Source organism: Chionomys nivalis, chromosome 2, assembly GCF_950005125.1.
Source record: "Chionomys nivalis chromosome 2, mChiNiv1.1, whole genome shotgun sequence".
Lineage (NCBI taxonomy): Eukaryota > Metazoa > Chordata > Mammalia > Rodentia > Cricetidae > Chionomys > Chionomys nivalis.
Window position 1 is genome coordinate 79,695,630 of NC_080087.1, and position 27,389 is coordinate 79,723,018.

General features: G+C 56.8%; 1 protein-coding gene across 8 annotated transcripts; it reads left to right on the forward strand.

Moving 5' to 3' along the window:
- Cic (capicua transcriptional repressor) lies at nucleotides 1-26,937 on the forward strand. 8 transcript variants are annotated; one of them, XM_057762877.1, is made up of 21 exons: nucleotides 1-127; nucleotides 3,183-5,984; nucleotides 17,463-17,612; nucleotides 17,696-17,930; nucleotides 18,018-18,147; nucleotides 18,233-18,415; nucleotides 18,497-18,662; nucleotides 19,445-19,647; nucleotides 19,739-19,964; nucleotides 20,396-20,499; nucleotides 20,758-21,979; nucleotides 22,067-22,254; nucleotides 23,303-23,424; nucleotides 23,525-23,691; nucleotides 23,777-24,067; nucleotides 24,174-24,493; nucleotides 24,843-25,099; nucleotides 25,199-25,353; nucleotides 25,436-25,567; nucleotides 25,751-25,882; nucleotides 25,953-26,937. In XM_057762877.1, exons 2-21 carry the CDS (start codon nucleotides 3,191-3,193, stop codon nucleotides 26,318-26,320), a joined length of 7,545 nt encoding a protein of 2,514 aa, XP_057618860.1. In that variant the 5' UTR covers nucleotides 1-127; nucleotides 3,183-3,190; the 3' UTR covers nucleotides 26,321-26,937. The 8 variants fall into 8 exon arrangements, with proteins under 8 accessions (XP_057618860.1, XP_057618859.1, XP_057618856.1 ...); XM_057762876.1 differs by lacking the exon at nucleotides 1-127 and adding an exon at nucleotides 777-911; XM_057762873.1 differs by lacking the exon at nucleotides 1-127 and having other exon boundaries at nucleotides 25,202-25,353.
- Nucleotides 26,938-27,389: the final 452 nt, after the last annotated feature.

A 27,389-nucleotide genomic window follows, 5' to 3' on the forward strand; every position in this document is an offset into this window, starting at 1 on the left:
GCCCCAGCCGTTGCTGATTGGTTGCGGGGTTCGAGGGTGTCGGTTGGCTGCTCTTCGCACCTCCCCCTCGTGCCGCTACAGCCGCCACTGCGAGGAGCCGCTGGCGACGCTAGAGCCGGGAATCCGGGTGAGTCGGGGCCCTGGGTCTAAGATGTTCCCGATGTTCTGCGAGACTCAGAAGGAACTGCCCTTTCAGACTTTTTCTCCTCGCCCGGTTCTTTGGTGCTCCAGGCACTCTGTCACATGGGAGTTGTAGTCTGCCTTATGCTGTAGACTACGGGCCGGATACAGGAGAAGACTACTATTCCCAGCAGGAACTGCGATCAGCTGGTCAACAAACGCTTGGGCCACGCCTCCCTGGCTTGCTCATTGGTGGATATATCCTTTAGCCCCTCCTCCTGTTATTTCATTGGCTACTGTCCTTCACAGGGGCTCGGTTCCTGCCTTAGGTGCATGGTGATTGGGTACTGTATTTGTCATTCGGCACATAAATAGTCTGTTAATTGGTTAAGGCAGATTTCCATCACTTGTGGGGTAGGGTTCTAGGCATATCAGACAGTCGTAGGCTTAGGTTGGTGTCGGTCCCGGAGGGAGGCCGGTCTTGGAATTTGGCCCCGCCTCCTGGCGCTGCCGGAAGAGCACGATTGGTGATGGCGAGTGTCGCTCCTGACCTGTAGGCGGAGCCGATCAGACTGCGAATATCTATTGGTCTAGGTTGGCGCCGGTCAGCGGGGTTGTGGCCGCCAATTGGCTGGTTGCTCCAGCTGTTGCAGGTCCATTCACCATTTTGTGTGTTGGAGTAAAAAAAAAAGGGAGAATCGAGAGGGAGAGCCGGAGGGGGGGCGGGGAGGGACCGGACCGGACTGAGCCGGGGCCACGGCCCCCCGCCCCGAAACCCCGCGGAGCCCGAGGTGAAGGGCGGGGCCAGGGCTGACACAGCGTGGGGGTGGAGGGGAGCTGGAGGCCGAGAGGGGACAGGTGGCAGGGACGGGAAGGGGGTACAGGGCAAAAGAGGTGGGCGGAATGGTGTGGGAAGGGGAGACAGAGTGAAGGAAGTGTTGGGAAGGGGGGAGTGGCAGGAAAGGAGTGACGGGGAAGAGGGTAATGGGCAGAGTACTGATGACAGGAAAGGAAGGGTGACAGGACTAGATCAGGGTGACAGGGAGAGGAAGGGGACCGAGCTGGAGGGGGTGATGAAGAGAGGCGATGGGCAGAGGTGTCAGCTTTGGAGGTCTAGAGATGGCCGATAGCAGAGTGTCTGGAAGGAATGGGTGATAGAAATAAATGGGGTGGCCAGCGGGGTAACAGGAGGGGGCCTAGTATCTGGGGAGAAAGGTGACAAGATGGGAGAGAGGGGCAGAGAAGATGGTGCCAGGAGGGTGGATGGAAAGAGAGGGTATGAGACCCTAAAGGACATGGGGTGGCCTGGGCTTCAACAGTCTCCTCTCCCTTCTGTGAAGGGGTGAGGGCCCACAGGACCCTGGGTTAGCTATGGTGGACAGGAAGAGAGTAGGCCCTAAGAAGGAGAGGTTTGGCTCTGGGGTAAAGAGACCGGTCCAGGCAACAGGGTTAAGGGATGGCAGATGGTGTGCTTGTAGGCCCTGGGTGGTGTAGAAAGGTTTCTGTTTGGGCAGGGTTGGTACCAGATCTCAGGCTCCAGAATGGTGCCCTAGCAGGTCAGTGGGGAGATGGCGGTGGAGTCCGCCTAACTCCAGAGCACTTTGGTGCCAATCTCAGGCCCTGCAGACTGCTGAGTCTATGAGAACCCGGGGATTGTCCCACAGGAAGAGAAAGCCCCAAGTTGGAGAGCATGAGATCTGGGATCCCAGGCAGCATGAAGACTGTCAGAGGGGCCTCTGGAGTATCTAGGACAGTTGAACTCTTTTTTTTTTTTTTTTTTTTTGGCTTCTCAAGTTTTCCAAGTCACATCGGAGTGAAGTTTTGGGGGTTTTGTTTTGCTTTTTTTTCCCTTTTCTCGGGGCAGCTCGAAAGGGGGCGGGCAGAATGACTATTCAGGAAGTGGGTGAGGTTGGCCTGTTGGGCTTGTCCTGCTTTCTTTGACCTCATCCTACTTACCCCCACCTGGAGTTGGAGGGCATATTTGGGTATTTGGGGATGCTGAGCAATTCAGACATGCTGCCCCACAAGCTCAGTTTGGGTGAGGGTGCTTGCATACCAGAAGTAGGGGCTGGGCTTGCAGGCATCACACTGGGTGCTGTTGGGGGAAGGGAAGGACTCCCATGTTGTGGGACAGAGAAACCCTGGGGTGTGCAGTTCTGTGTCCCACTGTGTGATGACGTGTGCCTGTATTTGTGCGCGTGCGTGTGCTCATGTACGGTCCTGTGGCAGTGCTGGTATGAGCTCTTGCCCCAAGCATGCCCCTGCCTGCTCCCTGCCAGGATCTGGGAAGATGGCTGTACCTGGCAGGCCTGGGATGCAGAGCAGAGTGGGCAGCCATCCCTAGGGACTCTGAGCTGTGTACTCCTTCCCACCACACCTGGCCATGCATGGCTGCCCAGAGGGGTGGAGGGAGGAAAGAGGCTCACATCTCAGTTGTGTCGCATCCCTTTCTGTAGCTTGGTGCTTGTGTATGTTGGTGTGTGCTTTTGCTGTGTGCCCTCTATGTGGTCAGAGCGAGAGCAATCATGCTCTGTGGATCATCGACAGACAGGCAGCACACAGAAGTGGTTAGGAGCACAGACTCTTGAGCCCTACAGGGCCTGGGTTCAGACCCCTGAATCTGCTGCTTCATTGGCAGATGATTTTAAATCACTTAGTCTCTGCACCTTGCTTGATAGTAGCACCCATCTTTTAGAGCTGTTGGGAGAGGAAATTAGCAGGCTTAGCTGAGGGCTCAGGACAGTGTGGGTGCTCCATAGTGTGAACTCACATTGCTCCTCACACTCCTTGGTGCAGCTGGAGCCTGTGTTTGCACGTTCCATGTCCCCTGCAGAGAGAGCAGGTGTGTGAATGCTCCCCAAGGAGCCAGGCCCTGTATGCTTAAGAGACCCAGGTGCCAGTCTATGTCTGAATGCTTGCCAGAGCTCCCATGAGTTAGAGATAGTTTCGTGGGTCATAGAACTCAGAGCGTCAGCTCAGCACATAGAAAGTCCCGAGGGACCCTGAGTCTTTGGGTATTCACATTTGCTTCCGATGATCTCTGCTGCTCTCCTATCTCATAGGTGGACAGATGATGAAGCCAATGAAGAAGGTGTGCCCTGGCCTTGCAGGTTCTGCCAGCGGCAGCAAGTCCCCACCAGCCACCAGGGCCAAGGCTTTGAGACGGCGAGGGGCCGGGGAGGGTGACAAGCCAGAGGAGGAGGATGAGAAAGCTCAGCCACAGGATCAGACAGGGCCAGAAGAGGCGGAAGAGGGTGAGGAAGAAGAGACTGAGCGGGACCCTGGAGCTGAGGGACCTCCTCCAGAGCTGCAGCCCAATGACCCTACGCCAGGTCTATCTGAGGACCCCAAGGGAGATGGGGAGGCAGGCCGCTGGGAGCCTTCACTCAGTCGCAAGACAGCCACATTCAAGTCTCGAGCCCCAAAGAAGAAGTATGTGGAGGAGCATGGTGCTGGAACTGGTGGTGCGATCGGAGCCCCTGAAGAGTATGAGCGGACCCCTGAGGATGCCAGTGCCCTGGGTGTACCTCCACGGCCCCCTGCATCCACCCGGTCCTCCTCTACTGACACAGCCAGTGAGCACTCAGCTGACCTGGAGGATGAGCCTGCTGAGGCTTGTGGTCCAGTCCCCTGGCCCTCTGGTGGCACCACTGGTGGTTATGACCTTCGGCAACTAAGGTCTCAGCGGGTGCTGGCTCGTCGTGGGGATGGCCTCTTCCTGCCTGCTGTCGTGCGCCAGGTGCGCCGTAGCCAGGATCTGGGTGTGCAATTCCCTGGGGACCGGGCCTTGACTTTCTATGATGGGTTATCAGGTGGTGGTGTGGATGTAGTTTTGGATGCCATGCCACCTCCAGGTGCGCTGATGGTGGGCACAGCTGTCTGTACCTGTGTAGAACCTGGTGTGGCTGTGTACCGTGAGGGTGTGGTGGTGGAAGTGGCTGCTAAACCAGCTGCTTATAAGGTCCGCTTCAGCGCTGGCCCCAGCTCCCACCCAGGTCCACCAGGCACTCTGCCACCAACCCAACAGCCACTGCACCGTGAGCCCGAGGAGGCCGTGTGGGTCACCCGATCTAGCCTGCGCCTGCTTCGGCCTCCCTGGGAACCTGAAGCCTTGTTGAGGAAGCACCCTGCAGGCCCAGAGGAAGAACAGGCTGAGCCTGGGGTCACTTTGCCTCCTTGCCCTTCTTCCTCGGAGCCCAAGCAGCCAGAGGATGCTGAGGTCTCCAACATCAGCTTTGGTAGCAACCTGGGGACTCACTGTGAGGAGGGTGAGGAGAAACACCCACCAGCCCTGGGTACCCCAGTACTGCTCCCACTGCCTCCACCCCAGCTCCTGTCACCACCCCCGAAATCCCCAGCCTTTGCTGGCCCTGGTCGCCCTGGTGAGCAGCCTTCGCCCTGCCAGGAGGGGAGCCAGGCTGGCAGTCGGAGCAGCAGTGTGGCCTCACTGGAGAAGGGAGCCGCACCAGCAGCCCGTGCTCGCACGCCATTGACAGCCGCTCAGCAGAAGTACAAGAAGGGCGACGTGGTCTGCACACCCAACGGCATCCGGAAGAAGTTCAACGGCAAGCAGTGGCGCCGGCTCTGCTCTCGGGATGGCTGCATGAAGGAGTCCCAACGGCGGGGCTACTGCTCCCGCCACCTTTCCATGAGAACCAAAGAGATGGAGGGCCTGGCAGACAGTGGGCCAGGTGGGACTGGGCGGCCTGCTGGGGTTGCAGCCCGTGAAGGAAGCACTGAGTTTGACTGGGGTGATGAGACTTCGAGGGACAGTGAGGCCAGCAGCGTGGCAGCCCGCGGAGACTCCCGACCACGCCTGGTAGCGCCTGCCGACCTGTCACGCTTTGAATTTGATGAGTGTGAGGCAGCTGTGATGCTGGTGTCCCTGGGCAGCTCCCGGTCAGGCACGCCTTCCTTCTCACCTGTCTCGACACAGTCGCCCTTCTCGCCAGCTCCGTCACCCTCGCCCTCACCCCTCTTCGGCTTCCGCCCTGCCAACTTCAGCCCCATCAATGCCTCACCTGTTATCCAGCGCACTGCCGTTCGCAGCCGCCACCTGAGTGCCAGCACCCCCAAGGCAGGTGTGCTGACACCACCAGACCTGGGCCCCCATCCACCGCCACCTGCCCCCCGAGAGCGCCATTCCTCCGGCATCCTACCCACCTTCCAGACCAACCTAACCTTCACTGTGCCCATCAGCCCTGGGCGAAGGAAGACAGAATTGTTGCCCCACCCAGGGACACTAGGGGCCTCTGGGGCAGGAGGTGGAGGAGCCGCCCCAGACTTCCCCAAGAGTGACAGCTTAGACTCTGGAGTGGACTCAGTGTCCCATACACCTACCCCCTCCACACCGGCTGGCTTCCGGGCCGTGTCACCTGCTGTGCCCTTCTCTCGCTCCCGCCAGCCCTCACCATTGCTGCTGTTGCCCCCACCTGCTGGACTTACCTCGGATCCAGGGCCTTCCGTACGAAGGGTGCCTGCTGTGCAAAGGGACTCGCCTGTCATTGTCCGCAACCCCGATGTGCCACTGCCCTCCAAATTCCCTGGAGAGGTGGGCACTGCCGGTGAGGCACGGGCAGGGGGACCTGGGCGGGGTTGCCGTGAGACCCCGGTACCCCCTGGGGTGGCCAGTGGGAAACCTGGCCTGCCTCCACCTCTGCCTGCCCCTGTGCCCATCACTGTGCCTCCAGCCGCACCGACTGCTGTGGCCCAGCCGATGCCCACCTTGGGCCTGGCTTCTTCACCCTTCCAGCCCGTGGCCTTTCACCCTTCACCTGCTGCCCTGTTGCCAGTTCTAGTGCCCAGCAGCTATCCCAGTCACCCTGCCCCCAAGAAGGAAGTCATCATGGGCAGGCCTGGAACAGGTAAGAGGGTAGGTGGCTGGGCTACCATCTGAGCTGGGCTTTCAAGAGTGATGAGCCGCCTGTCCCAAGAGGACTCTGGGGGAAGTTAGTCTGCTCCCTGCACAGATTCGGTAGAGGCTTACATGCCAAGCAAAGGACTTTTCAGACTTGATGTGGCTTTATCAGAGGCTGCTTGTTGGTACTGTCATCAAGGCTCTACTGAGAATGCACTCCCCAGTCTGGGGCTGATGGAGGGACAGAGTGATAGTCATGATGACATCTGGGTCTTGGAGGACTGGGCCTCCAAGAAGATAAGCACTGTGCACGGTTATCTTGCCACGTTTTACACCCAGCCCATAACACAGCACTCAGCACACACCCTGTGCTAACCCATTTCTAATGTTAGCTCATTTTGTCTTTCCATCACTGATAGGTGGGTGCAAGGAATGTGTTTGCTTAGAAGAAACTGAGGCCAGGTTAGTGACGTCACATTAAGGCAGGCTGACTCTGGTGTTTAGAAAAAGGGGGGAAGATAGACCCTCTTTATTTATTTATTTATTTATTTATTTATTTATCTATCTATCTATCTATTGGCTTTTTGAGACAGGGTTTCTCTGTGTAGCCCCGACTATCCTGGAACTTGCTCTGTAGACTAGGCTGGCCTCAAACTCAGAGTTTCACCTGCTTTTGCCTCATGAGTTCTGGCATTAAAGGTGTGTGCCAGCACTGCCCAGCTAAGACAGAGACTCTTAACAGGCCCTTTCTAGTGCGTAGTCGGCCAGGGTAGCAAGGTGGGTACTGGGCACTCCTCCAGCTCTAGCCTGGCTATCCTGAGGACAAGGTGTAGTAGACAGCTGTCTGTAAATAGTGACAGTCTAAGTGGCTGGGGAGTGGGGGTCAGTGTTTTTGGAAGCTGTGCAACTCTTGAGAAGACGCTGATCTAGCCAGACAAGTCAGGAAGGGCTTGGAGAAAGAGCGAGAGGCCTGTGAACAGCAACTCGATGATGGGCATATATATGAGATCAGGGTAAGGCGGGTAGGCAGGGGAGAGTGTGTGCAAGGAATTGAGGTAGAAGCAGATAATTAGAAGGTTAGAGACTGTAAAATCAAGGGCCCTGGAAAGTAGGGGTTATTGGGATGTGCAGCTGAATTGGTGAGCAAGACTCAGACCTCCGGAGGGTCATTTTTTCCTGGGGACAGTGGGGAGTCATGAAAGACTCTGAGGAGATGTGATCAGGGCTGCTCTGTGGAGGGAGAGTTCAAGCCCTGAGGCCAGAGGAGATCATAAAGGAAGGAGTCTGGTTTGTGGATGTGGGTAGGAGCTGCTGTGGCTTAGGCTTGGGGAGGAGCCACTTTACAAAGGAGCCAGGCCTTGCCCTTAACAAAGCACCAGCCTAGGCCTGTCTCCAGGGCCAGGCACAGCGGCATAGGCTGTGTCTGTCCCTCATGCTCATTTACTGAGGTTTTGAGCTGTGTGCTTCATCCTTCTCTCCAGCACATTTTGTATTTGTTACCATATTTGACCCAGTGATCACCATTTCAGAAGTAGGCACAGTAAGAATTTCTGTTTTGGTAGATCTGTAAATGCAGGTGAAGGTCTCCAGCGACCCTCTGAGTACCCATTTCTTACATGCCCACACCCCCCATTGCTGAGATATATGTCTCTTGATACACATACGCACTCCAGTGCTGGGCGGGCAGGGTTGGAACCACTGCAGGTAATGCTCAGGCCAACCAGGCCAGGCCTGGGAGGGGTTCTTGTCGTATCCAGATGAGGAAAACTGAGACCTTGACTAAAGGAAGGTCTTGATGTCACCCGGCAGGGAAGGCACAAACTCTGCCTTAGCCAGGGCTTCCAGCTTCTTTGTCCATCTTACTCCTGAGAGTTCTGGTAGGAATGGCTAACTGAGCACCAGCATGTACTAGACACTGCATGAGCCCTGCTGAGTACTCACTCAGAGTCCTCCCAGCGCCCTGGGAAGTCAGCATGATGAGTCCCATTGGATCCAGAGGGGCCTGCTGCTCAGAGAGTCTAGGTCCCTTACCTAAGGCCATCCAGCTAAGAAGAGAAAGGGCCAGGAGTTGAACCCAGATACCAGGCATTTAACTACTATCAATATAATGATGATGGTGAGTAAAATAACCCTTTATTGAGCATACACTATGTGCCTAGCCCCAGGCTTGGGGCCATTTCATCAAATCTACCTGATGCTGTGAAGCAAGGATTCCCGGCCCTGTTGACCAGATGTAGAACTAAGGTTCAGGAAAGGGAGGCCCTTTGCTGGAGGCCACCTGGTTGTCAGAACTTGTCCAGTGCCTGTCCTGGCAGTTCTGAACAGTGACTCCCTGACTACACCCACACTGAGGTATCTGGGCCCCTCAGGGTTGCAGGCAACCAGCCTTTCATTCTTTCCCAGAGACCTCCCTAGCCTTTGGGAGACAGCTGCCTGGGGCAAACACTGTCCAGTGGCATAATAGGGTCACAGCCCTGGCCCCCTTTGCCCTTCCATGTCAGGGCCTGACCCTCTATCAGAGGGCAGCAGGTGTGAGGGGGCGGACCAAGGCAGCCTGCCTGCTCCTGCCCCCCTCCCCAGGCATTTGCTTCCTCTGGGGGACATGCTAGGGCAGGCTGCCGGCATTCTCTACATTCTGCTCATGGCATGGCCAGTCAGCTGCCATTGCCACCTCCCTTTGACTCTTCCCGCCTGTTCCCCAGGAAACGAACACCCCCCCCCCCTTTACCAACCTGTGGCCCCCACCCAGGAGGCCAGATGTCTCAGTCCCATTCCTGGCATGGTCTCCTTGCCAGCTCCCAGCTTCCTGCATGGCTTTGCAGTGTAAGTTGACACTTAGTACAGTATGGTGCTTGCAGCTCTCTTCCAACCACTGTGTATCCATCTTTCCCGTGGGTTCCAGGTGTTTTTCTCTTCTCTCTTCCTGGGTGTTTATATCATTTCTCAGACCTCTGGCCTCTACCTGTCTGTCTGTCTCAGGACTGGGTAGGTACACCTTCATGGTTTCAGCCCTTGTCAAGCTTCCAGTCTGGCTCCCAGACTAGGGGGTTCTGTGTCTGCCTTGGCCTTTCCTGGCCCTCTCTTTCCTATTCTTTCAATTAACTTTCCCTCTTTTGTTTATTTGTTGTTGTTGGGTTTTTGAGACAAGGTTTTGTATAGCCCTTGCTGGCTCTTGAACTCTTCATTCTTTTGTTCCCATCTCCCAAGTGCCGGGATTACAAGCATATACACTTTACATGGCACTGGTGATTAAACCCAGGGTTTTTTGCATACTTTTTCCTTTTGAGACCAGGTCTCATTTTGTAGGTCAGACTGACCTTGAATTTATGGCAGTCCTGTGTCGGGCTCCCCAGTGCTGGGATTGCACATGTGAGCTGCCAGAGCTCTCACATGGTTTAGATCCTCTTGTGCCTGTGGCCCAGACCTCTACCCTGTTCTGTACGTGTCAGAGCTTCAGTTTAATGTTCGTTTATTTTGAGAGAGAGAGAGAGAGAGAGAGAGAGAGAGAGAGAGAGAAAGAGAGAGAGAGAGAGGCATATGTGTGCCTCCACGTACCACAGTGAATTGGTGGGAGTGAGTTCACGCCTTTTGTCATGTGGGCCGTGGGACTTGAACTCGGGTAGTGAGGCTTGGCAGCAAGCTACTTTGTCTGCTGCCTCATCTCACTGGTCCAGATTCTTTCATCTTTCTAAATCAGTGGGCAGTTGCCAAATACTAAGCCTCCTAACCCCCACCCCTTTTCCTTTAAATTATTATTGTGTGTGAGGGAGCCAGAAGACAGTTTTGTAGAGTCCGTTCTCTTTTTACATAGTTTTGGGGACTTAATTCAGGTTGCTTGTATGGCAAGTGCCTTTGTGTGCGGAGCCACCCCCACCCACTTCCCCACACTTGTTTTAGAGAGTGTAGGGAGGTTGTCCAGGTCTGGGAACTCTTTCTTGGTCCTTTACAATCTAATTGTCCATTTTTGCCCCTGAAACCTGCTGAGAAATGTTGGTATCTAGCTTGTACATCCACCCACCATACACCTGTTTCTCACTGGCAGGAAGATGGGGGCTATATGGGCCAAGCTAGGAGATCCGGCTAGAGGGGGTGGCAGGAAAGCTGGTTCTTTGCCCACCCACCCACCTGCTAGAGGGCATGACCCCAAACACCCCCACCCTGGTCTCCCAGGGGACACATTTGGTGCCAACTCAAGAGACCATACAGCATTTCACTATGCCATGTGCAGCGGGAAAAAATGAGGCCTAGAGAGGGGCTGCAGGGGTTGAACCTGGGTCAGCCTGACTCCCAAATTCAGGCTTTCCCCACCAGAATGTCTGCTTCTTTCCAGCACTGAACTGGTATCTGTTCCAGTAGGAGGCAGCTCCTTCATCATCTTTCTGCAGGTGCAGGGCTGAGCAGTCCTGGGACAAGAGAGTGGAAAAGGCAGATGATGCAGGATGGGACAAGGGAGAGCCAAGAGTTATTTCATCTGAGGAAGTTAGAGGTCAGGGACAGCTCTGGTTCATGTATACTTGAGAGGGAAGTTCTGGTAGGGTTTTCATTAGAGGTAACATATGAACTGAAGTATGAGGAATAAACAGAGGTCAGGGGCGTGAAAGAAAGTTTGAAGGTGCATGAACTTTCGGAATTTAGCTTGAGCTGGAGCTGTCACTAGACTCCAGGCTTGGAGGATGGGTGCCATGGAGGAGAAGACTAGCCAGGTCCTGCTTGAGAGCAAGGCTGAGAAGCTGGGGCAAGTGAAAAGCCTAGAAACGGTATAGAGCAGAGGGGAATGTTGGCTCTCAGTGTCAGATCTCATTGGATTATCCGAGAGAGGAAGAATCATGGGACAAGCGTTACTGGGGGGGGGGGGTGATAAGAGAAGGAAGAAACTTTCCTGAGCCTGTAGGAGTCTTGCTAAGAGACCCCAACTCTCTCGAATCTTAAGTCTCTAGCACCAGATGCTGAGAGGGGTCAGGCTGCCTCCTCGCGGCAGCTGGCGGCGGGGCAGTAGACATACGCATGCGCAACGAGGTGTGTATATATGTGTGTGTGTGGGGGGGGGAGGCGTACGTCCCGGAGACCCTGGCGCCCGGGCATTAATGGCTCCATTAGTGGCCGGGAGGGAGGCGCATTAGCGGCGGCGACGGCGTCTGGCTCCCATTACCACCGGCGGCAGCGGCTGCACCGCAGGCGGCTGGACCCTAGCCCGGCGCGACGCCTCCTCCGCCCGCACTTCGTCCCTGGTTCCCGCTCCGTACGAGGGCGCGGGTAGGAAACCCCGGTCTCTCTATTTCGGCTGAAAAACTGGAATCGGGCAGGCTCGGGTTCAGATGTCAGCTGTGTAACCTCCTGAATGCAAGGATGTCACAGCCCCCCCCCCCCCAGCTTGTTGCTTGCGAAAAAGGACATGAAAACGGTGCACCTGGGGCTTTGTGGACACAGGCCGCGCCCTACCCTGTCCGCACCTATGGGTGCGTGTTCCCGCGCACCCTTGGGGGTAGATTATCACCCCCACAACCAAGGCGGCGGGGCTCGCTCCTTTCTATTGGTTACTGTCGCATCTTCCGACCGCCGATTGGCAGAGCCCCCCCCCCCCCGCACTTTTTGTGTAGTTAACCCCTGCTTGGCCTGGTCGTCCGGCTGGGTGCTTCTTCCCCTTCATCCCAGACAGACTGGGTGCCAGCTGGCCCGCGCCCCGTCGCGGCCCGCGTGGGTGTCAGGCCGGCCGGGCTCCCGCCCGCCTTCCAAGCACAAAGCGGCTTTGTAGGGCCTGCCGGGGACTGGCTGGGGGCCAGGCGGCTAGTGGAAAATCTCGTGAGCGCTAAGAGAGGAGGGGAACGCAGGGCGGCACCCCCTCCTCCGCCTTGCGGTGGCGCCTCCTTCAGCTCGAGCGGACCAGCCCTCCCAGCCCGGGAGCCTGCACACAACTACTCACTCCCCATCCTCGCACCTTTTCTACCCCCAAACCTCCATCCCGCCCTCCACCTGTATCCTGCTCTTCTCCCAATCCCTGGGGATCTTTCCTCGCCCCACTTATCCCCTCCCTCTTTTTCCTTTGCTCCCCCTGCCTACCCTACCCTACCCTGGCTCACACTGACTCACCCTGACGCTATTTTTAGCCCCCCATCCCTGTGGAGCCTTGCCAGCCCAATCCTAGGCTCGTTCCCCAGGCAACCCTGGCCGTCGCCGACGCCTCCCGGGATGGGTGGGTGGGTAGGTGGGTGTGTATGTTGAGAGCGGGTGAGGGGAGCTGGGGACACCGGGGTGGTGAGCCGAGTCTGGACCGGGCTGGAGAGCAGGGTGGGGAGCAACCCAGGGCGGCTGGTGAGGGCGCGGTGCCTCGCGGGCTCAATAAATGGGGCCATGAGTTCCGAGTGAGTTGGCCTGTCCCTTGGTCTGTCAGCATCCCTGGCAGCTTGCCCCAGGCGTAGGGGCAGGCCCTGGCCTGCACCACCCCAGGTGGCTGTTGATGTGTCTAGGCTCTCTGTCCCCAGGCCAGGATGGTGTGTTTTGTTGGGAGCTACGTAGTTTTGGGCTAAAGCTTTTGTGGAGTTGATGAGGGGCGGTGCTGCGGGTGGCTCCCGTCACAGCCCTGCCCAGTCCCTTCCTTGAGTAAAGGATGGCTGCTGTGTACCTCCTCTCAGATAGGGCTGGGGCCCTGGTTTAGGGAAACCCTCAGCCCTCTCCAACTTGGGAGGCCCCCCGTTAGGGTTGGGTATGGTTGGAGAGGGGAAGCTGTTGGGGGGAATAGGACCTGCTCTTTCCCTTTCACTCGTAATCCACCCCCACCCAGGGTTCTTCCACCCCGAACAATAGAAGTTAAGTATAGGGCTGGCCCAGTGCCCAGGGCAGGGGGGCCCTTCCCACCCGGATTTCAGCCCCTCCCTGCCAGGCAGGGCCCCCACTTGGTTGTACCCTGCCCTGAAAAGGGCCTCTTCCTATCCTTTTTCCATGGGTACTGAGTGTTCTACCAGATGTGCAGTCGTCCCAGATGTGAGGCCCTCTTTCCCTTGCTGTGCTGTGTTTGGCTTTCTCTTACCCAACAGAAGTGGGGAAGACAGCCTTCTCCAAGCTCTGTCCCTGGGCCACACTACAGTGGGGAATGGGTTAACTTGCCAGTAGGTGACTCACTCAGACTCACCCTTGGAAAGAGGTGGGGGCAGCAGTGGGGAGATAGTGGGCCACATTGATTTCAGCCTCACATTGCAGTCCCTAGGGCAGTGAGGTAATGGAGGTCTGAGTCTGGGGCTCTATAAAGAGGAGGGGCAGTCACCTAATAGCCCCTCTGCTGGTCTCTCCAGGCTGTCAGCCAAGTGTCTAGCCCTCTGGAGGTCAGAGGGTTACAGACCTTCCTGTCCCCTTAGGATCAGGTTACTCTGTCAGTGACAGGGCAAGCTGAAGAGGGTTGCCTGCTCTTGTTGAAGGCCTCTCTCTCCTTTCTAGAAGCCCACCCTTGCTTCACCTGACCCCATGTGACTATTAACTGTCTGGTTGTGAACCCAGGCCTCTGCTTCTGCTGACTGGGACCCAGACCCTCTCCTGCTGCTGCTTACCTTCCTGTATGTACTTTATTATCATCGTTTGATCTTGTTTCTGGGCCTTTTTGAAATTCCCTGTTTGTGTCCACCTTGAGTCCTGAGGAGAGCACTTCAATTGAACTCCTGAGTTGTTAACGCCCAGTCTGTGTGATTTGCATAATTTATTCAATCTCTTTGAACTTGGAGTTCTCACTTAGACAATGGGTGCTGGGCTGATCTCCTCCTATGTAGTTGTGAGACTAGTGTAAACAAGGTCACACAAGCTTCCAGCAGCTGGGTGCTCCTTTTCTCTCTCCTGGTCCCTTTTCTGGGGTCAGGATGATCATTGAAGGTGGGCAGTGGTGTGAAGTTCCAGAGTGGCTGGTAGCTTTAGAGTGGAATGATGGTGAAAGGCCATAGGGCTCTGGATACCTTATGAGCCTGGATCCTGAAGGAGTCGGGACCCTGGAGTGTGGGATTAGTATCTCGGTGTGAGTTGGTGTGTCCTGGGATGGGGGTACTGAATGGGTGCTTAGAAAGGCTGTGTGAGAATGAGTGTGGGCATAGTGGACAAGCAGTGTCTGCCGAGGTCGGCCTAAAACATGTGGGCTGAGCGAAGCATGATGAGAGTGTCACTCAGGCAGAGGATGGGAAATGTGACGTGATGGTGGGTATGGAGGTAAGGATCACGTACTTTTGAGGTAGTACATCAGTGCCAGCAGGTGAGTGGAGTATGACTTCGTATGCGACAGTATGGGTGTAAGACCGAGGGCGTGCGGTGCCCATAGCGGTGTGTAAACGATAATGGGTGTGGCATGGAAATATATCTATGAGGAGTGCGCGCGCCTGTGTACTTGAGTTAGGGCTCAGGGATGATTTGCCAACCCTTTACCGTTGGTCCTCCTAGCAAGACCCGGCGTAGCAGGTCGGCCACGACGCGAGTGAGCGTGTTCCTCGCGCGCACTGGACACAGCACGTCTCTCAACTTCGGGCCTCTGCAGCGCGGCACCCTGAACCGCCCCCCTGGCTTGCTGCCTTTGCTGCAGTGCGCCCTCCCTGCCACCCTGCTGCGGGCCCGCCCCCGGACGGCGTGGAGCCAACCGTAGTCCGCCCCGCCCCGCCCTCATTTGCATATGACTGACGTTCCCCCGGGGCGGCCAATGGGGGTGGGCGCGGCGGGGCCTGACCCGCGCGCGGCGTCAGCAGCCAATGGGCTCAAGCGTAGGGGGCCGGGCTTGCGCGGAAGGCCGCGGGGGAAGCGGGGAAGGGGCGGGGGGAGGCGCGGCGGGGGGAGGGGAGCGAGTAGTAGTGGCGGGGCGGGGAGGCAGCGGTGGTTCGGCGCGGGGCTCGCTTGGAGCGCACGGACGCAACCACGCTAGTCCGTCTATCCGCCTGGGACCCGAGGTCGACCTGGTGCCCAGCCGCCGGCCCAGGGCCCGGGAAGGCGGGGCGGCGGCGCTGTCTGCCGGGCGCGCGGGGCCAGAGCCGTTACCCGCCGGAGCTTGGAGGGAGGGAGGTAGCGAGCCAGCCAGCGGAGAAGGGAGGGGGCCGCCCCCGCGCACGCGCGCCGCGCCCCGCCCCGCCTGCCCCGCCTGCTGGACTCTGCGAGGGAGGAGGGAAAGGGAGGGGGCGGCGCCGATGGCCCCCGAGCCGCGCTCCCCGTGACGGCCCCCGCGCGCGCCGGGGGGCGGGGCGGGGACGGCTCGCGCTGACCTCCCCCGCCCCCTGGGCGGCGGGAGGCAGGCGGCGCTTTGCGCAGGCGCGTCCGGCGAAGACCCCCGCGTGGGGCGGCCGGAGGGGGCTGCGGGGGGGGGGCATGCGGCGACGGCCTCCCGCTCCCCCCGGGCCGGAGCGGCGACGGCCAAGGAGCGGGTTACGGGCAGAGCGGTGTCAGCCGCTGAGGAGGTGCGAGCCCCTGTCGGGCTCCCGCCGCTCCGGACCATGTACTCGGCCCACAGGCCCCTCATCCCCACGTCCGGCGCGGCCTCTCGTGGCCTCGGCATGTTCGGTCAGTAGCGTCCCGCGCTGGGACTCCAGGGGTCAATGTGTCGGGGTGCTAAGTGCGGAATATCGGCTATGGGATGGAGTACCTGCACGGTGGAGGGAGAGTAAAGGGATGGCAGAGAAAGTTTAGAATGTAGCGGGGCCGAGTGGTTAGTGATGGCAGGTGTGCGTGTAGCCGAGCAGTGGGAGTGAGGAGTGGGGCGTACGTGGAGACAGGTGTGGTGCTCAAGTGACGGGTGAAACAGATCGGTTGTGATTGGTGTAAGGGCAACAGAGTAACAGGCCTTGAAGTCTGCGTTAGAATAGGAGCAGACTTGAGTCCTGCTGGTGGAAGATGTGGAATGAGGACAGGGAGGGGGCTTAGAGGAGTGGTCTAAGGACAGGTTTGGTGGGAAGCACCACCTCTCAGAACAGTCTGTGGGTAGCAGTGTTTGTGGTGTGATGTGATGAGAGGGCGGGAGAGGCACACCTGGAGGGTGACACACTAGGACAAGCATAGGACCAGAGGACTGCCCCATTGTCTGCTTGGCCTTTCTACTCCCTCCCTATTTCAAGAAAGCTAGGAGGGCTTAATAAGAAAGATCTTCGTGGAGATAGAAACACATCCAGGGCCTTACAGGCTGTCTTGGGGTTGGAGTCCCTAGATGGCTTTGGGGCCCCTAGGGGTGGGGGCCAGGGATGTTAGGAATCTTGAGTGTCTTCCAGTTTTGTTTCCCTGCTTCCCTGTTCTTCCCACTTTCCTTTAGGGCTCCTTTGTCAGTCCGTCAGAGTCAGGTCTTGAGGTCACTTCTTATAGTGCTCCCCCAGACTAGATTTCTGAAGGTATTGGGGTGGGGTCACCCCAGGTCAGGTTGCTCTGGAGCAGGGGGAGGTAGGGAATGATGGATATCAGAGATAGGGCGGTTCCCTCCTTCCCTCTTCCTCCCCTGAGCAGGGGCCTCTCTCCTCTGCTGGTTCCACTTCCCCTGGAGCCTGCGGCCTGGCAATGTGGGGAAGCTCACTGATAGCCTTGCTTTTCAGTTCCAGCAGGCGTGGTCGCAGCTCAGGATCATGTACTTTCCCACCCAGCTTTCAGGTGGAGGTGGGCCTCAGTGTTGTACCTCCCAAAATTCTACTGGTGATGGAATTATCTCCCTGTCTATCACCTCAAGGAAACACCTGGCACTTCAGCCTTCTCTGGGCAGGCTTAACAACAATTCTCTCCTCTGCCCCATTGTCCCTGCCTTTTTTTTCTGAGGAGTTTACCACACCCTCCATCTTTCTGGGCAAGGAGACTGGACACTGGGCATGAGATAAGCCCAGGAGTTTCCAGGGAGAGAAGCTTCTTACTGGGTGTCGGAGTCTGTTTAGGAGACAAAAGAAGGGAGCCACCTGGACCCCACCCAGGAAGGGCAGGTCTAGTTCTCTGGGGACTGGTTGTGGAAGGGGGGAAGGGGCAAAGAGGGTGCTATTCACTGTGGGGTTGTTTGAGATTCCAGGCCCTGAAAATGAGTAGACAGAAGGGGAAATAGGGCCATTAATCTGAAGAGAAGGGGGAGCGTGAGACCAAGGTGAGGGGCTATGTCAGATGGCAGCATAGTTGCTGAGAATGTGATGCCATGGTTATAAGGAGGATTGTCCAGCCTTGCAAAGGTCTTAGGACATCAGAGTGGGGGAATGGCAGCTGAGAGTGACCTGGTTTGTGGCAGGAGCCAGTTCCTCTGGCTTGGTCCCTAGTGGCAGGGCTGGTGGAGGCTGGGAGGAGGAGTGGGACATGAGTACTGTTTCTCTTTCCTGCTTCTGTTTCCTTTTTTAAAAATCTATAGACCTTTTAGGGATTTTTCTTTTTCTCGAGTGATATCTCACTTTACTGACCCCAGAGGCATAGGATATAAAGACTGGGTGGAGCCACTTCACACAGTTGGAGGATGAGATTAAGTTGTGGTGGAGGTTAGGGCCAAGCTCTCCTGGCATTTAGCTCAAATGGCTCTTTCCCATAGTGTGGACAAATGTGGAACCTCGTTCTGTGGCTGTGTTCCCCTGGCACTCCTTAGTCCCCTTCCTGGCACCCAGCCAGCCCGACCCCTCTGTGCAGCCGAGTGAGGCCCAGCAACCTGCCAGCCACCCTGTGGCCTCCAACCAGAGCAAAGGTAAGGGATAGGGACTATGGGAATGCTTGGGGATGGGAGTCCAGGTAGCCCAGGCGCCCTCTGATAGACTGTTCTGCTCCTAGAACCTGCTGAATCAGCTGCTGTTGCTCATGAGCAGCCACCAGGAGGTGCAGGGAGTGCTGACCCTGGGCGGCCCCCTGGAGCCACATGCCCTGAGAGCCCAGGGCCTGGACCTCCACTCACTTTGGGGGGTGTGGATCCTGGTAAAAGTCTTCCTCCCACCACTGAGGAGGAAGCCCCTGGGCCCCCAGGAGAGCCCCGGTTGGACAGCGAGACCGAGAGTGATCATGATGATGCGTGAGTTCTTACGGCCTGGCTAGGTCGGGGTAGCAGGGGATGCAGAATTGAACACATGCTCTTTACTGACCCTGATGCTTTCCACAGCTTCCTCTCCATCATGTCTCCCGAGATTCAGCTGCCTCTGCCACCTGGAAAGCGCCGCACCCAGTCCCTGAGTGCCCTGCCCAAGGAACGAGACTCATCTTCTGAGAAGGATGGACGAAGTCCTAACAAGGTACCTAAGCAAGCTTTGCAACCCTGTGGACACCAAGCCTGTACCCCAGTCCTAACTGATCTTCTCTGGGCTTTGTTAACTACAGCGGGAGAAGGACCATATCCGTCGGCCCATGAATGCCTTCATGATCTTCAGCAAGCGGCACCGGGCCTTGGTCCACCAGCGGCACCCCAACCAGGATAACCGAACTGTCAGCAAGATCCTGGGAGAGTGGTGGTATGCCCTGGGGCCCAAGGAGAAGCAGAAATACCACGATCTGGCCTTCCAGGTAATTCTTCCTCTCCTTGGCTCTTCCCAGTGTTCTCTGGTGGGGCGCTGAGTGAAGGGTCGCCCTGCCCTTTCCTGCCAGGTGAAAGAGGCCCACTTCAAGGCCCACCCAGATTGGAAGTGGTGCAACAAGGACCGAAAGAAATCCAGCTCAGAGGCCAAGCCCGCGAGCCTGGGGCTGGCAGGAGGGCACAAGGAGACGCGGGAACGGAGCATGTCGGAGACGGGAACTGCTGCTGCCCCTGGGGGTTAGTCAGCTCCTTGGCTCTCCCCCTGCCACCTCTCCCTGAGGGCTGCCAGCCTTCCCCTTGCTTGCTCAACCCCTGTCTGAGCAACTTGTCTTCTTTGTTGCTTTTGAGGACTCATCCACAAAGAAACTGGCAGTTGTTTTATGAATGAGCCAGGGAGATGCAGAAAGGAGACCCAAATACAAATCATTGCTTACTGCTATTTATTGAGCATTTGCTACGTGATCAAAAAGCAGTCCTCTTTTCCAGATGAAGAAATAGCGTCAGAGATGCCATGTCATTTGATTAAAGAGTCCTGGGCTAATAACCACCACAACCAAGATTTAAGCCCTAGCTTGGCTCCCCCAGTACCATAGTTGGAACCATTGCCACTCACAATGCCCTGGATTGGCTGCTTCTAGGAGTTCTGGGGTACTTTGGGGTTTTAATGCTGTTGCCTTCTGTGAGAGTGGGAAATCTTACTGCTCCTCTCACATGGAAACACTAAGACTCAGACAGACCAGTGGTTAACTAACCAGCCAAGACCTCCCGGACCAATGTCCAGGCTTGCTCACTCAGAGAGTGTCTGCTTCCAGGAACGGGCTTGCTCCCTGCAGGGCCAGAGGACAGAAACTTGCAGGGAAGAGATGTTGAGCTGGAGACTGGTGCTTTCCCTCTACCAAGTGGCTCAGGGTCTCCAGTCTGCTTCTGCCCAGGACCTAGACACATCTGTGAGAAGTTGGGCCGGTTCAGGCGCTGTAGTCATGGCGCTGTGACAGCTCTTGACAACTTCTGCTTTACAGTGTCCTCTGAGCTCCTGTCCGTGGCAGCCCAGACACTCCTGAGCTCTGACACCAAGGCTCCAGGGAGTGGCCCCTGTGGAGCAGAACGACTACATGCGGTTGGGGGACCTGGCTCAGCTCGACCCAGAGCCTTCTCCCACAGCGGGGTGCACAGTCTTGATGGTGGGGAAGTGGACAGCCAGGCACTACAAGAACTGACCCAGGTTGGAGGCACAGGTCACCAAGGAGGTGGGGTAAGGAGGGTTGTGTGAGGCAGCAGACCCAACTAAATCCTCCCTGCCACCTGTCCCACAGATGGTTTCTGGCCCCACATCATACTCCGGCCCAAAGCCTTCCCCTCAGTTTGGCGCTCCAGGATCTTTTGCAGCTCCTGGTGAAGGAGGTACCATGGCCACTAGTGGGCGACCCCCACTGTTGCCCTCCAGAGCCTCTCGTTCCCAGCGTGCAGCCAGTGAGGACATGACCAGTGACGAGGAACGCATGGTCATCTGTGAGGAGGAAGGGGATGATGATGTCATCGGTGAGTAGGGCAGGGTTACAGTCTTAGAGGGGCCCTGGATCAAAGGCCAGTGGGTGACCAGAATTCAAGTCCTTAGGCTCCTCCAGTTCTTTTCCATGTTTGTTTTTGGCTGTATAACGTCAATTCTGCTTTGCCCCAAAGAAGCTGCCAGCCATACAGGAAACCCAAGGACATGGGTGTCATTAGCAGAGCACTAGATGCTCTTCCCAGTGTACGTTTCAAGTGACTTTGGTCAGATGCATAGAGCCCTGGGCCCAGGACTATCCTCCAGGGCCCCCTCTGTCCTGCCCTACTGCTACCATGGTTGCCTTCCACTCACTAGCCTGCTTGGCCTAGAGCTGAAGCCAGAGCTCAGATTCTCTTTCAGACTGTTTCCTCCTGGGTAGTTCTGTACTCAGTCTCTTCCCTACACTGTCCCTCTACTTCCTCAGCTGATGACAGTTTTGGCACCACTGACATTGATCTCAAGTGCAAGGAGCGGGTGACTGACAGTGAGAGTGGAGACAGCTCTGGGGAGGACCCAGAGGGCAGCAAGGTGAGGCATGTTGGGAGCTGGGGTATGATGCTGTCTCGTCACTCTCAGAACTCCTGGGTGCTTGACCCAGGGGGACAGTTGGGTCTGAAGAAAGCAAGCTTCTTGGCTCATGGGCAATTGGGTCACATCCAGGATGAGTTGGCCTTCAGTTGGCAGGGGTACTTTTGGCTGGCCCGGCTTACAAGCAGGCAGGGGTTCCTGGCATAGGGGTTCAGCTGTCTACACTCCCTGACTTGGGTTTCTCTTTCCTTAACCCAGGGCTTTGGCCGTAAGGTGTTCTCACCTGTCATCCGCTCCTCTTTTACCCATTGCCGTCCAACCCTGGACCCTGAGCCTCCAGGGCCCCCGGATCCACCTGCAGCCTTCAGCAAAGGCTATGGCCCCACCCCATCCTCCTCCTCCTCACCTGCTTCCACCTCAGTTTCAACCTCCTTTTCACTGGGCTCTGGAACCTTTAAGACCCAGGAGTCTGGTCAGGGCAGCACAGCCGTCCCACTGCGGCCCCCACCTCCTGGAGCTGGGGGCCCAACAACACCTTCCAAAGCCACTCGCTTTCTTCCTACGGATCCTGCCACCTTCCGGCGCAAGAGACCCGAAAGTGTTGGTAGTCTGGAGGCCCCAGGCCCCTCGGTCATTGCAGCACCTCCCATTGGGGGAGGAAACATTCTGCAAACACTGGTTCTGCCTCCAAGCAAGGAGGAACGGGAGGGCAGTGGTGCACGAGTGCCCTCAGCCCCAGCCCCATCACTGGCCTATGGGGCTCCAGCAGCCCCTCTGTCCCGCCCTGCTGCCACCATGGTCACCAATGTGGTACGACCTGTCAGCAGCACTCCTGTGCCCATTGCCTCAAAGCCCTTTCCCACCTCTGGCCGGGCTGAGGCATCTTCAAATGACACAGGTGCCAGGACTGAAATGGGCACTGGATCTCGGGTACCTGGAGGCTCCCCATTGGGTGTCAGTTTAGTGTATTCAGATAAGAAGTCAGCAGCAGCCACCTCACCAGCTCCACACTTGGTAGCTGGACCCCTGTTGGGCACTGTGGGGAAGGCACCTGCTACTGTCACCAACCTGCTGGTGGGCACCCCAGGCTATGGGGCTCCTGCATCATCTGCTGTTCAGTTTATTGCCCAGGGAGCCCCAGGCAGTGTGACCCCTGCAGGCTCAGGAGCAAGTGCTGGGAGTGGCCCCAATGGGCCAGTACCCCTGGGCATCCTGCAGCCAGGTGCCCTAGGCAAGGCTGGGGGAATCACCCAGGTGCAGTACATCCTGCCCACACTGCCCCAGCAGCTTCAAGTGGCACCTGCCCCAGCACCAGCCCCTGGGACCAAGGCAGCAGCTCCCAGTGGCCCTGTACCCACCACCAGCATTCGTTTCACCCTCCCTCCGGGCACCTCAACCAACGGCAAGGTCCTGGCTGCCACTGCACCCACTGCTGGCATCCCTATCCTGCAGTCTGTACCTTCCGCCCCGCCCCCTAAAGGTGAGACCTGAGTTGGGTTTCGTAAGGACTTGGGTCACAAAAGTCTGTTTGATTGTCTTGTAAACTTTTCTTTGTTGCTTCTTCTAGCCCAGTCAGTTTCTCCAGTCCAGGCCACACCTTCGGGTGGCTCAGCCCAACTGCTTCCTGGGAAGGTGCTAGTTCCCCTGGCTACCCCTAGCATGTCTGTTCGAGGTGGAGGGACTGGCCAGCCACTGCCCCTGGTTAGCTCACCTTTCTCAGTACCTGTCCAAAATGGTGCCCAGCAACCTAGCAAGGTAAGACACTCTGGTAGTGGCTTCACTTCTCTTCACTGTTGGCTGTCATCCTTGTGTTCACCCGTGTCACTGCTTTTCCTGGTCTCCATTTTTCTCTGGAAATTGGGCTGGTGGTTTGTTTGTGTGTGTGTGTTTTTCATTTATCTATTTAACTGAAGCTTGGGGATCAACATTTATTAGAGTTTGAGAGAAAAACAACAGGGCAAGCAGGCTGTACATCCTGGCAGTTGCTGGGAAGGAGGAAGGGAGAAAGTCCTGCCTTTTGAGTAAGGAGTTAGCAATGGAGGTCTGTGGGCTGATGCAGAAAATAAGTTGGGGCTGGGTATGGTGGCACCCATTTACTTCTGGCACTCAGGAGACAGGGGCAAGTGGGTATCTGGGTGAGTTTAAGGCCAGTTTTCTAGATGAGTCCCAGGCCCACCTGTCTCAAAAAGGGGGCAGAGATGAGGGGCAAATGGGAGAAAGAGAGAGAGCACTTGTTCTTGCAGAGGACCTGAGTTCCCAGCACCATGCTACTACCTGGAGGTGCACAACAATCTGTAATTCCAGTTCCAGGCGACCAGACGCCCTCTTCTGGCTTCCACAAGCACTGCATGCACACACTACACATGTAAATGTGCAGGCAAAACACCCCTACATTAAAAATAAAATTAAAAAGTCTTCAAAAATAGAAGGAAAAAGTTGGGGATGTTCAGAGAAATCCCAGAGTGTCTGGGAAAACAAGCTTAGGAGTTTGGTCCATATCCTAGGAGGGAGAGGTGAAAAGAAAACATTAACATTTTAGTTAGAACTCAGGAAAGCAGGCAGGCTTAGCAGTGAGGATTTGTGAGTAGCTGCCTGTTTTTTAAATGTTTCTGTGCAGCCCACTGTTTCCTCAGTGCTGTCTCTACCTGTTCATTATCTGGATCCTCCTCCTCTGTGGTCTCTGTCCTGGCCTGACCTCAGGCTCTGAGTTCTCTGCTTTTGCTGAGCCTGCATTCCAGGCCGCAGTCAGCCCTGTCCTTTGGGGTCACATCTTACTCTAGTCTATGGGTGCTTTTGCCCACAGATTATCCAGCTGACTCCTGTGCCTGTGAGCACACCTAGCGGTCTGGTGCCACCCCTGAGCCCAGCCACGATACCGGGGCCCACATCACAGCCTCAGAAGGTCCTGTTGCCCTCTTCCACAAGGTGAGACCAGTTAAGCCCTTTCCTTCATTCTAGGCCAGACAGTGGTGGGTTAGGGCCAGCCCATCTCACTTCACTCCTCCCCTTTCCTCTCCGGTGGCAGAATCACTTATGTGCAGTCAGCAGGTGGGCACACTCTGCCTCTGGGTACCAGTACTGCATGCAGTCAGGCTGGAACAGTGACCTCATACGGGTCCACAAGCTCTGTAGCTCTGGGCTTCACCTCGTTGGGGCCCAGTGGTCCTGCCTTCGTACAGCCCCTGCTCTCAGGTGAGGGCTGGCCTGGGGAATTGGGGAGGGGTTGAAACAGCTCCAGACCCTAACTTGGTTTCCTTCTCCTTTGTCTTCCTCCCAGCAGGCCAAGCTCCATTGCTGGCTCCTGGCCAGGTGGGCGTGTCACCTGTGCCTAGCCCCCAGTTGCCTCCTGCCTGCACAGCCCCTGGAGGTCCTGTCATAACAGCATTTTACCCTGGCAGCCCTGCACCCACCTCAGCACCCCTGGGCCCACCTTCCCAAGCTCCTCCAAGCCTGGTCTACACTGTGGCCACCAGCACCACCCCACCTGCTGCTACCATTCTGCCCAAGGGCCCGCCAGCCTCTGCCACTGCCACTCCAGCCCCTACTAGTCCTTTCCCTAGTGCCACAGGTGGGTGTCAGGGAAATTTTGGGGCAGGGTTTGTGCAAGATGGGGGATTCAGGAAATGGGCTTCAGTGAGGTCTGGCTTAGTAGATGTTTTCTTCCTTACCATCAGGCTCCATGACCTACAGCTTAGTGGCTCCTAAGGCCCAGCGGCCCAGCCCAAAGGCCCCCCAGAAAGTGAAGGCAGCCATCGCCAGCATTCCCGTGGGGTCTTTTGAATCGGGTGCCACTGGGCGGCCTGGACCTACACCCCGACAGTCTCTGGACTCTGGAGCAGTCCGAGAGCCAGCTGCCCCAGAATCAGAGCTTGAGGGGCAACCCACACCCCCAGTCCCCCCACCTCCTCCAGAGACCTGGCCTCCTAATGCCCGGAACAGCTCCCCACCACCCCTGCCTGCTGAGGAGCGACCTAGCACCAAAGGCCCTGAGACTGTAAGTATCTAGCTGGGTGGGGACTCCCCTAGTTCTGGTCTTGCTACTTGCCACTTCGTTCTTTTTCTGTGTGTCCTGCCTGATAGCTGTATACCATCCTATTAGGGAGCTGCATTCTGGGCATCCTGGCCTTCAGAGGCCAAGGCTTTGTCTGCCTCATCTTGTTTCTGGCTATTGGCTCATGAGCTCACCTACTTCACTCCCTTTTTGTGTCTGGGTCTCTAGCCTAAACTGGCCTAATATTCATATCAGTGCTGAATGCTGGGATTACAGGCATGAGTCCCCGTGACTTTTTTTTTTTTAATCCCAATACATCTAAGTCCAGTGTTCTTGCCTGTCCCCACCCCAGGCCAGCAAATTCCCCAGCTCATCTTCAGACTGGCGAGTTCCTGGACTGGGTCTGGAGAGTCGTGGGGAGCCTCCCACTCCTCCTAGCCCAGCTCCTGCTCCAGCCACAGCCCCTAGTGGAAGCAGCAGTGGCAGCAGCGAGGGCAGTAGTGGGAGGGCAGCTGGGGACACACCTGAGCGCAAAGAAGTGACTAGTTCTGGCAAGAAGATGAAGGTGCGACCCCCACCCCTGAAGAAGACCTTTGACTCTGTGGACAAGTGAGCAGGGGTTGGGATATTGGCAGACTGCCTAGGGCTTGGTGGGAGAAGGGACAGTTGCAGACCAAGACCATAGAGGTGACCCTGCTGGCCTTCCAGCAGGGTCCTGTCAGAAGTGGACTTTGAAGAGCGGTTTGCTGAGCTACCTGAGTTTCGGCCAGAGGAGGTGCTGCCCTCACCCACCCTGCAGTCTCTGGCCACCTCACCTCGGGCTATCCTTGGCTCCTACCGCAAGAAGAGGAAGAATTCTACTGGTAAGCAGCCCTGGCTCTTAAGAAAGTGTGTTGCAGGGGTAGGCCAGAGGCTACCTCCACTAAAGTCTGCTTATTTGGCTAGACCTGGACTCAGCGCCTGAGGACCCCACCTCGCCCAAGCGCAAGATGAGGAGACGTTCGAGCTGCAGCTCAGAGCCCAACACCCCCAAGAGTGCCAAGTGCGAGGGTGACATCTTCACCTTTGACCGTACAGGTACCAGTATTTAGGAGACTAAGGGCTTCAGGGGTGGTGGTGTCATGAGGGTAGCCGGGGAGGCTCAGTCAAGGCTGACCCCTATTAAGACAAGAGCTGGCAAGACTTAGTGGGCACTTGGACAATGGCAAGGAGTGTGGGGGTCTCTGCTGCAGCCTTGACTGAACTCCCTTTTCTGGGCAGGTACTGAAACTGAGGATGTGCTTGGAGAGCTGGAGTATGAGAAAGTGCCCTACTCATCACTGCGGCGTACCCTGGACCAACGCCGGGCCCTGGTCATGCAGCTCTTCCAGGACCATGGCTTCTTCCCATCAGGTGAGTAAGTCTTACACTTGGGAATTTCATGGGGACTCGACCACATTTCTCACCATCTTTCTGTTTCCAGCCCAGGCCACAGCAGCCTTCCAAGCCCGCTATGCAGACATCTTTCCATCCAAAGTGTGTCTGCAATTGAAGATCCGGGAGGTTCGCCAGAAGATCATGCAGGCAGCCACTCCCACAGAGCAGCCCCCTGGGGCTGAGCCCCCCCTCCCTGGACCACCCCCTAGTGGCATGACTGCTACTCCTGTTCCAACTCCCAGTCCTGCTGGGGGCCCTGACCCCACCTCTCCAGGCCCGGACTCTGGCACTGCCCAAGCTGCCCCGCCACTGCCTCCACCCCCAGAGCCTGGGCCTGGACAGCCTGGCTGGGACGGGGCTCCCCAACCCTCCCCACCTCCCTCTGGTCCCTCCGCAACTGCCACAGGCAGGTGAGAGGCCCTTGAAAAGATCCTAGGACCCACAGTATAACCCCCTCAGGATATGGACAGTATATATAGATGGCAGGAATTGGGGGTCAGACAGTGGGATAGTTACCTCCTCCCCAGTAAGCCATTTTGTCCTTTCCAGTTTGGTATGGAATGTGGCCTGTTCCCCTTGTATATATTCCCTCCCTGTGCTGGGGGAGGGGCAGCAGGGGCACAGACTCCCTCCACTGAGCTCTTGTACATAACCTGAAGTGTGTGACCTTCAGAGCTTTTCACTTGTACTTTATGCAGAATGGCTCCTGTGAGGGCTGCAAGCTGGAGGGTAGTTTGAGCCTTGGGCCACAGGGAGATGCCTGTGGAGTAGTGGGGAGTTCATGCATCCCCCCTTTTCCCCCAGAGGGGCTGGACTCAGGTTAGTTTGGGGTGGGGGGCTCCTGCACTTTGCCACAGGCATGGGGAGGATTTTCCCCACCCTCTGCCCTCCCAACTTGGGTTGTACTTTCTAAGAAGGTGATTTTCCCCCTTCCATTGTCCCCATTCCCAGAACAAAACATGTTGATCATGTGCAATATTTCTTACTGTGCCGAGAAGCCGCAATGACCGAGATTAAAGCTGTTTAACACACCCATGGCTGCTGTCTTGTTTCTCAAGTATGCCATCAGCACCCTGACATTTCTGCCTCTAAGGGTGAGGCAGCCTGAGCAATCTGGGAACTGTGCCTATCCACCTATCCAACAGGCAGCAACTTGGGTAGACTGAGCCCCTATGCTGTGAGAAAGGCAGTTCACCACTATTGGTCGTGGAACTAGTTATACTCAGACATTTTCAGGAGGCCAGTTTGGGACCATGAGCTAGCTATCCTCAGTGTCTTTTTGTGCAAAGGCTTAGTCCTGGAGGATAGAAGGTCTGAAGGGGCATCTGAACTTGGCCCAGAGCACCAGGAAGTTGGCATGCATCAGCTGGGACAGCTCCCTGAAGGGACAGTGTGGGGGCGATGATGGTGGGATCTGATTGTGTTGCCACAGTTTCAGAGATTACTGAATGACCTTGATCCTAATGGTAACGATGACAAACTG

Bases quoted from the DNA above. Each gene is read 5' to 3' on its own strand.
- Cic (XM_057762877.1), top strand. From the start codon at position 3,191: ATGATGAAGCCAATGAAGAAGGTGTGCCCTGGCCTTGCAGGTTCTGCC. The intron at 19,648-19,738 runs GTTGGAGGCACA...CCTGTCCCACAG, and splicing joins CACTACAAGAACTGACCCAG to ATGGTTTCTGGCCCCACATC. The intron at 23,425-23,524 runs GTGAGACCAGTT...CTCCGGTGGCAG, and splicing joins CTGTTGCCCTCTTCCACAAG to AATCACTTATGTGCAGTCAG.